This window comes from Nelumbo nucifera, chromosome 5 (genome assembly GCF_055504915.1).
Source record: "Nelumbo nucifera cultivar China Antique chromosome 5, China Antique-T2T, whole genome shotgun sequence".
Taxonomy (NCBI): Eukaryota; Viridiplantae; Streptophyta; class Magnoliopsida; order Proteales; family Nelumbonaceae; genus Nelumbo; species Nelumbo nucifera.
Window position 1 is genome coordinate 31795568 of NC_142653.1, and position 10037 is coordinate 31805604.

At 35.2% G+C, this 10037-nt stretch overlaps 1 protein-coding gene across 1 annotated transcript; it reads right to left on the minus strand.

Annotated features, from left to right (window-relative positions):
* Positions 1-1839: 1839 nt before the first annotated feature.
* On the minus strand, positions 1840-4391 carry LOC104599987 (putative WRKY transcription factor 51). The gene is made up of 3 exons (XM_010262768.3): positions 4025-4391; positions 3778-3924; positions 1840-2180 (listed from the first exon to the last, which is right to left on the minus strand). Exons 1-3 carry the CDS (start codon positions 4312-4314, stop codon positions 1982-1984), a joined length of 636 nt encoding a protein of 211 aa, XP_010261070.1. The 5' UTR covers positions 4315-4391; the 3' UTR covers positions 1840-1981.
* Positions 4392-10037: the final 5646 nt, after the last annotated feature.

The window sequence follows — 10037 nt, forward strand, 5'->3', positions numbered from 1 at the left end:
TTTCCCTTCCTTTCCCTACACTTCCCTTCAAACCAAACATAGCCTTAAGGCTTAAGGCTCATAACTTTGGTCTGACATTTATGCCTTTGTCAAAAAGAGGCATAAGCCTCAAGAACCTACAACAGTTTAGTTATTTAATACATAAAATGTTGTTTTATGTTTTTATTTCTAAGTTTAAACATATGGAAATTATAGGACATTTTGCTAATTATGGACAAAAGAAGATTAAAAGGAAAAGCTATTAGAGCAAATAGAATTTATGGTTTCTCTTAGGGTTTTAGAGGAGTTCAATGCACCAAGGACCAAAGATAACCTTCACCATACTCTCTTCATTCTTGGTCAAATCAAGTCAGATTTTTTTTTTTTTTTTATTATCCTACACTTTTGGATGATTACAAATCGAGCATCTTAAGTTTGCCATTTTTTTCGATTTTTGCCACTCAATTCTCTTCATAATGGATTTCTTTTTGTTTTATTCTTTATTACATAGTTTAAACCAACTAAGTTGTTTACTTTCTTCTAAAATGTTGGGTAACCAGAAATTTAGTATATATCAATTATATGAGTAATTTGTTAGAAGATTTCATTAGTGATAGAGAAACATTGGTGATATGGAGTTTAATTTTGGTAATCTAAAACATATGATTGGTTATTTGAACAATAAGTTGCCAAATTTGGGTTTTGAAACTTGAAATATAAAAGGTTTGTGGTTGCTAGTTGATTGGTTATTATTTTGTTGAGTGCTAAAAACCAAGAATTTGTTACTTATAACTCCTGTTTTATGAATGCTTGCAAGTATTATCATTCTATCTTAGTTTATCATATTTTCTTCTTACTGTTTACAAACTTTAAACAATATATATATTTTTTTAATTTTTTGATGCATACACCTCAGCTATGCCTTTAGCTTTTTAAAACCTTGGTGATCACACAACTACACGAATCCTGTACATTAAACTTGTTTTAGAAATAAAAATATGGTCTCTGAAAAGAGCACAAAATTCCAAGAAGTGTTCTTATTTTTAATAATTATATGTATATATATGTTCTATGTTGTGCACCATTTCACTGTTTTTAACAATGGATCATTTTTTTCAAAAACCCAGATTTAGTTCTACCAAAAACAGTAAATAAGATATAAATTTCAAGAAACGTGATGCCTTTTTTTCTCTTTTCTTTTTATTTTGTTCATGGAAAAAGAAAGATTAAAGGAAAGAAACTAAGTAATGGCCATTTAATTCAAGATTTTCTCAATATAAACAAGAATTTGAAACCTTCCTATTGTAGAGATATCATAATTAATAATCAGTGGCAATTGTTCCGAGTTAACTCCATTATGTACGTTGGTCAATTAAACCCCTACCAGTTTTATACGATCAGATTTATTGAATTTCAACAAAGTTGGTTCTTCTTTTTAATCGATGATCTATTAGATTGACCCAATGAAGTAAAAACGTACGTGCAGCATTACTGCTTCGACTAACTTGTTGGCCCATCAGAGTTGCAGTATCACCGGCCGGTTGATCTTGTGCCATCTCCTTTATCTCTAAATACTTAGCTGAAATACTAAAAGAACAACTAGACCCCCTGCCAGATTAATTAAATGTCTGAGTCTGATGGGTTTTTACTGGTTTAATTAAACGATCATCGAATCCTGTTCAATTCTTCATCTGGCTGACTAACAAGTAACAACCCCAATCTATAGGATCAGACTGAAAACAGTACTCCAGAGCTAGAGGATAGCTGGTCCAACCTACCAATCTTGTTGCATGGCTATCTCCTTTGTGTGTGTGTGTGTGTGAGAGAGAGAGAGAGAGAGAGAGAAGCTTAAGTAATAAATGCCAACTAAAGACCAAATATAATGTTTTATTAGATATAAGAATCTTATGTTACTAGCTACAGATACAACATTAATTACTTTACATCACTGCCTTCCCACTGTGTCCCCATCGTCGTTAGAATCTGATTAATGCGAGCAGCTTCAAGAGGAAGATGAATTCGAAGCTTGCAGAGTCCAGCCACTAGGAACCATTAGCGGCATTTCATTGTAGTAAACCACACACGGGCTTTCATGGTTGTGGACACCCTCATAAGTCGTTATCACGTAGCTCGAATCTTCTCGGTCCCTCTCCACTCTCTTCTTCACATTGCACCCTCCACTTGAGCAACGATAGTAATTCCTGGGTAATTAAACAGCATCGATCAAATCATCCTCCATGGTATCTAGACACCACTATCAGCTTAATTATCAAATAACAAGTTCACTTCAATTCTTCTACTTGAGCAAGGATATTTGTGTTATGGGGTGTATGGTGTGAGACGATTCTTGATCAGCTTCAAGTAGTATATATGAAGTGTGAACCCTCTCAGGTTTCACAAGCTGAATCTTACAAAAGATGTAAATAAATAAATAAATTAACAATACTGGTAGCTAGAGCTGACATGTAGCAAACTTGGATTGCTGTCGGCAATGTTTTCTCTGATCATATATCTAAGCTATTATCGACAAATTTCCAGGACTGGATCGAATATGCATCACCAGTGGAGACTGGAGAGAAAGACAAACAAAGTAGCTGAGTATTTGGCTCCACCTTGTCTCAATGGTGACGCTTTTATTGTGTCCTAGCTCTTTTATTCTCACTCGTGAACTTGCTTGTATGATCGATCTATAAGGGGTGAGATGGGTATGCATATGCACATACATTACACATACATAGAGACAAACACACACACACACTAGAAAGAAGAGAGCACAGAACACGGGTTAGATAGGAACAATGTCTAAGAGTATCAACTAATATTATCAATAGATCTATAGTACTATTCTATATCAAAAATTAAACTTTTGCTTCATTTATATTGGGAGGAAAGGCTCCTTTCTGCTGTGGATAGAAGAGCCACGTCGCCCATGTTATCCATCATCAAAGGGAGGAGAGGAAGGAGCCTACTCTTCCACCTTTTAATAAAAAGGAGCCAGCTAGCGGCCCAAGTGACCTCACCTCCCCTCAGTCTATACACAGTTGATGATGAGTTCATCAAAATGACCTATCTATCTATGCAGTTTTGAAGTGATTAATTAGTACATAAAAATGGAATTTAATTAAACTACAAGTACTACTTCCTAATCTTCCTTGCATAACTAAGTACTGCTGTTAGCAGTATTTTAACAATGACCCAGTTGATGAAGGACAGAAATCAGAATGAAGGAGCCGCCCCCCTTGAAAATATGGTTAAGTTTCCTAGTAGAATCCACACACCAACTATTCAACACACCTTACGTTCTCTTGGGGACGTGAAGGATCCAAAAGGAAGACTATGAGATAGTCGTCGTTGCCATAATTGATAATTGATCAGACCTAGTACAGGAGGTAGTATGTGACAAGATTACTTCTCTGCCTAGTGTTCCTCAATCAGAGAACTGCTCTCTCCCTCTCTCTCTCTCTCTACACACACACACACACACTTTATAACAAATTAGAACTGAGAAGGTAAATCCAAGACATTAGTAAAACCTAGTCCTACAATTGATAGGCAATAGCATCCAAACCCACAATAGGCGAACTATACTTGGTTAAAGCAACTCAGAAATATCTATAACATAGGCAGCTCAAAATAAGCAGATCCCTGTTCAAGTCATCACCATTAGCATCATCAACCAACAGCTTAATTGTCCAACTTTGCTCTAACCAAAGATCGGTAGGTTTAGACACATACAAACAGTTAGAATCATCACAAGTATATACATAGTCGTATAGCGGTTTCGGGTTTCGCTGTTACCTCGGATTTGGACTGTTCTTGACCGTCTTCTTCCCGTATTTCCTCCACTTGAATCCATCATCCATGATTTCAAGCTCGGATTTGGTTCTAAATGCAATCCTGAAGCCTGCATCCGTCTTAATTTTCTTCAGCCCACCTTTGCATTTTCTGCAACCACATGAACAAACAACCAGGAGAGTGAAAATCATGTTTAATTATTCAAAAACCCATCTAGCTTTCACAGTAAAATCAAGTAGCTATCACTTGCATGCTACTACTTCTGGGTGTCGGTGCCACGTTCCGAACCGAGTCGTCGGTGTACCGGACTGAGCCATCGATAATCTTTTCCGGCAAAACTGGGTTCGCCGAGTGACATCCGATAAGGTGGTTTGACGTCGAATCTTCTTCCGATCCGTCTTCGAGAGCCAGATAATCAGAAAGTTCGAACTCCTGCTGGCCATGATAATCCACTAAATAATTATAATTGAGCATCGGATTAGGGTTGAAATTGGGGTCTGCAGGAAGGAAGTCTGTTGCCAGGAAAGTGGAGTCGGACATGGCGGAAGGTGGAGGTGAAGAAGGAGAGTTCGGATGGGGTACGCTTTGGCTTTGGGGTTTTGATTATTTGGTGCATAATAAGCGTGCATTGTGCTTGGATTAAATATTATCTCTCTCTTTGGGGCGCTTTCGTGGATACCTTCGTGGAGGGATGTGGTGATCGTTCTCCATTGGTCCACGTGTCATGCCTTGATGTGGAAGGTGGACCCACCCTACGTTATCAAGGTGACGCACGTTTTTTTTTTTTTCTTTGGACCACTCAGATGGGTTTGTCGTTTTATGACACCTTTTATCATCGGTGCGACTATTTGGTGGATTCAGTCCAGTATGATTCGGTACAGCTTGGTGCAATAAAAAGCTTTATCCTTCATCTCCTGGTTTTGTTTTGTTTACTGTGTTTAGTTTCACTCTTGTCAATCTTATTCTGTTATTCCAAACTTTGGTTTTCTGGAATTATGGCCCCATTTGGAATTCCTCTCCTTTTTGGGTCGGACAATCAGCTGTTTTGGGCTCTGGGGTGTACTGATTTGAGATGGCTGGAACTGGAATCGTTTAGTTAATTAACTATTTGACAAAGAAAATTCGGTAAAATCATATAGAAGAAAAGGGGGGAAAGTGGGTATGGATTCATCTATAGATTAATATAGGACTAGAGATTTGACGTGATTTCTTTATATTAATTTAATAGCTTTGGATTGGATTTACAAGTTCACATAAGCATCAATCCTCTAGCAAAGAAGCTTCCCAAATTGCAGCTTTTCTACGAGGGTATTCCGGTGTTCACACTAGTCCACCGTCTGTTTAACCCTTGCCACGTGGTAAAAAACAGAACCAGAATGACCCAGGTTTGGGGGGGAGAGACCACCAAGCAAGACTCAAGATAAAAATATTTGGCTCTTTTGGGCTCACAGAGACTTAACCACAATGACGACCCAGGTTTGTATTATATTGTATTCCACTGGGATGCTTAAATTTAATGCTGCAAAAGTTAGAATATATACTATTCTAGCAGATCGATGATGATTTTGACCATTAATTAAAGGCTTAGCTTCACTGTGATTAGCTAATTGGGAGGGAAGAATCAGAGATAACATGTAAAGCTGACTTGGAGTAATTAACGATCATTGAAGAAGTAGCCAAAATAGACTTAAAAGGTGGGCTAGATTGACCACATCATCTTCCACGTGACAATTTTGGCTATATATATATAAACACACAACATATACAACCAGCCTTTGACTGGATAAAATAAGTAGTATAGACTGTTACCAATGGTGAATTGGTGATGACTGATGACCATTTTCATTTCCTTAACCAGAAACAAATTAATTAAAATGAGAGAGGGATAGAGAGAAAACATGGCAGGACAGGACTATATATGCATGTGTTACCAATTAGGTTTCTTTCTCTATTCAACCTAGCAAATTTCTGCCCTCATGGAGTATATATTATGGTCAATCTTGATTCTTGACCATCCACACAGTACAGAGGACTCTCTGAATTGCCCACTACCTAGTCTCTGTCATTCAATCTACCTCAACCTTATCCCCTCCACCTTCTCTGAATAATATTAGCTCTCAAATTAAAAGTTGCTATTTTCTAATATAATAATTGCTCAAAAAGGGCTTATTCTGAACATGTGGGATGGACTTTTAGGGTGGACCTCTAGCTAGTTATATGTGATTATTAATTCAACTATATATAGTATATATATGCATTTAATTTACACCAAAATACAACCTTGTCTCATTTCTGTAATTTTGTGGTTAATGGTTCGTCTCTGTGTCCGTATGTGGGAAACCTGCTTAAAACCCTAGAATATAGGGCTGGCAGACGTACACCAATCAATTGATTAGAAAATTCAACAAGAAGAGAGAGATCGAGACAAAATAAAAATGGCCAATGAGGTTATTAGCCGAACCAAACCCTAGAATTAATAAGACCATTTCCCATCTGAACAACCAGATTGTAGCAACGCAATAAGCTAGAATAAACAGGGGAAGCCGCCCCCTATATCTGTTTGCTTAGGACCACTCTAATTAATTCCTAAGCTGATGGTAACCTACCAAACTCTATGGATCAATCGTGAAACCAATTCTAATTTAATTTAGTTAGTTTAATCACTTTCTTACTCTAATATTAGTTGGGCTTCAAGTAAGAAATTATTTTATTGACTTACAAGACGGACACGGCTGCGCCATGGGTACGTAAGATTGAGCTGTAGTTGAATACTACGTACTACTCTACTTGTTTAATTATTAAGAGCCAAAAACTTTTAAACAAGAATAGAAGCTGAATGGTGCACATGACAGCAGCTCAACGTTAAACACGATCAGCATAAAAGTTAAACACTGGCAGCAGGACACATGCAATTCATGTGTAGCAGCAACCAGCAAGCTGCAGTAACATACCTTTGCTAGATTATTTAATTTATAGGGATTTTTAACTTGAAAGCAAACCCCAAAATTCTACAATTTGTACTTGGCTGAAAAACTGGCCAATTCTCTATGTTCTTCAAGTAGTATTTTTCTTTTCAGACCCTGAACCCTGAAGCTTGTCGGGGTTTCTTTGCCATGTGAAGGGCTAGACGTGTGTGTTTCATGATGAGTTTGTCCACACATCAGCATACAACTTATTACACTTTCAAACCGTGTTAGGCTGAATGTATACTGGATCAGACTTGTGTTTCATTTTAATCCATTTGAGCTCACACCCCAGAAGTTACATGCATGGAGAAATTGCAGGGCAAGATCAAAATGAAGTTATATAAACTTTATATAATAAGATTTTTTTTGTCCATCAAATGAGTGGGTACATATTCTGAAATTTTAATGTCAAATATTAATAGTCAAGAGAAATGATGATCATATCTTTTTTTTTTCTTCTAAATTTATACTATATATCTATAAAAGTACGTAAAGATATGAGTTGCTTATGAAATTTTCACTAAACTAAAATGCTCCATTTCTAAGGTTTGAATAAGAGAACGAGCAATGGTAAATGTATAATTTTGTTTCCTTATATAATCTTTATTAGGAAATGACTTTTCTTTCCCATCTAATGCTTATTGCAAAAAAACACAAAACTCCATTATTTTTGTTCATAATAATTGTAAAACAAGTCAATGGCAAAAATGTTATTTAACATTCCCATTTAATGATTGTGAGGGAAAATACACAAAAATTCCTCTTTTGTTCAATAATTGAAAAACAAACCATGGTAATTGTTGAAACCTCCCTTAAAGTTTGGTAATTGCAATCACCTCCCCTAAACTTCTTGACACAATTGCAAGTAGACCCCCTTTGTAAAATACCCTAACAAGAGGCATGGAAATGTCCAAAATACCCATGTAATTGATATGAAGGGCAAAGTTGGAAAATGCATCAATTCCAAAAAAGATATTATAAGGGATTGTGATAGTGATTGATATGAAGAAAAGTTTTGGTCAAAAGTAACTACATGGGTATTTTGGACATTTTTGTGCTTTTTGGTAGAAGATTCTAACAGAGGTCTACTTGCAATTGTGTCAAAATGTTCATGGGAGGTGGCTGCATTTACCAAATTTTAGGGGGGTTCAGCAATGATCAAACTTTTACTAGAGATTTTAATAATTTACCCCTTCATTTATTTAAATTAAAAAAAAAAAAACTTAAAGTACATCTTATGTTCTCGATAGCCAATGTTGGTCCACATTAACCACCATGAAGAGGCTTCCAATGCAAATAGATGAGCAATTTATTCTTTAAACTATTTTCTTGCTTTTTTAAAATATTTTTAACCTATTTTCATTGATTCAGTTCTTGATCATTAAGATAGTAGATGGTTTTCTCTTCTTTATTCCCACCATATGGTGGGTTATTTTTTCATTTCCATTACCTTAAATCCCACATCATTGGATGGCAAGATATCTGCAAGAGTAATTGATATTTTTTTATAGTAGTTCATTGTAAGGTTTTCAATGGTTGAAGGAGCTGAATCTGGATTTATCATATAGAAGTTAATTTTAGCAGAGATAACAAGAATTCAAATAAAATTCTGACAAAGGTAATTGATAAAAAAAATTAATTTTATTAATTTTATTAATGAACCATAATAAATAAGAATAATAAGAATTTTATTAATTCTCATTACCTTTGCAAGAATTTTATTTGGACATTATCTTTATATTAATGAACCATAATAAATGTGATAAATAAGAATTATTTTATAGATGTAGAAATATAAAAATATTGTAAAAAAAATTGGAAATATATTATATACTATCATCATCACAAAATTTGTCACGTGTCACACATACACAAATACTAGCTTGTCAAAAAAATCATGAAGAGATACAAGAAGTTTGTATGCTAGAGTTGTTGCCCTATATATAATTAAATCAATTAATTAAAGATTGTTCCTATTTGCTTATTAGGCCTTGTTTGCTTTCCGGTATTTCACGGGGGTAAGTCGGTCAATTGGGTAATTGATCAATTTCCCCACTTTTGTTTGGGAATCACATACCCACGTAAGCATATTACCTAGGTACCAAAAAACAAATGAGAACTTAAGGTTATGTTTGGCTTGAAGGAAAAGGTAGGGAAAGACAAGATAACCAATACAAGGTTTGTAAAGATTTTCCTACCTTTCTCTACCTTTCCCTATATTTTCCTTCAAACCAAACATATCCTAATTGATTACAGTCTAAGTTTCAATTTGTATAGGTGGGCACTCTTATCTATTCATCGGTTCTATATTTCTATAAATTATATTGGTCTATTTGGCAGCAGAAACTCATACATATATATATATATATATATATATGGAGTAATTTAATTACAAGTAAAAGAATCCCATTAATTTACTATGTTGTTCAGTTTATGGTGATCTAGTTCTCATCAAAATACACTGAATTTGAAGCTTGAAAAGACCTTTCTTTTGATGTTTGTGGATACCTATCCAAATCATATTCAAAAGCACTTTTCAAATTGATAAATTAATCAATTCCATGGTTGAACACTTTTGAAAGTAAATAGAATGATAAAATAAGCCCACAATTAACCACTTTGAAATTAAAGGCTGCAACGGTGGGTTTTTGCTTTGCTTCCTTTGCCTTGTTTTTTTAATATTGGAAGCTGATTCAGTGCTTCCATCATTCAGATGTGTCCACCCATTCAGGCCATGGATTGTTGGCGGAGGGCCCGCCATGATTCGAATCGAATATTTTCAAAGAATGACTGATAGGGCCAGCTTCTTGGGAGCATGGCATTAACATAGTTCTGAGCCTGATATTGTTTACTACTTAGTGATGATCTGGATATATTATTGTTAAACGCACCAAGGCACGTGCCTCATATAGCTGATAAAATAATATTCTATTAGCAATTATGATTAATATATGAACTGGTTACCTAATTCTCAGTTAATACAAAATATAGCTACCTAATTCCTTGATTACCAAGAACAGGAAACTCGCAAGTGCAAATTTTGTAGTCAAATTAGCACCGCGGATTAATGCATATAAAATACTAGTTGTTTGCTTCGTATTTGCATGGCAGACTGGCAGTTACATAGTGACCCGATCAATATTTAGGCTCTGTTTGGAAGGAGTACAAATACAAATAAGTACAGTACAAAATCCTATATTTTGTATGTATTTACACTGTATATATTTGTATTTATATTCCTTCCAAACTGAGGTTTGGTTTAGAAAAAGTATAAAAGCAAATATATACAGTGCAAAT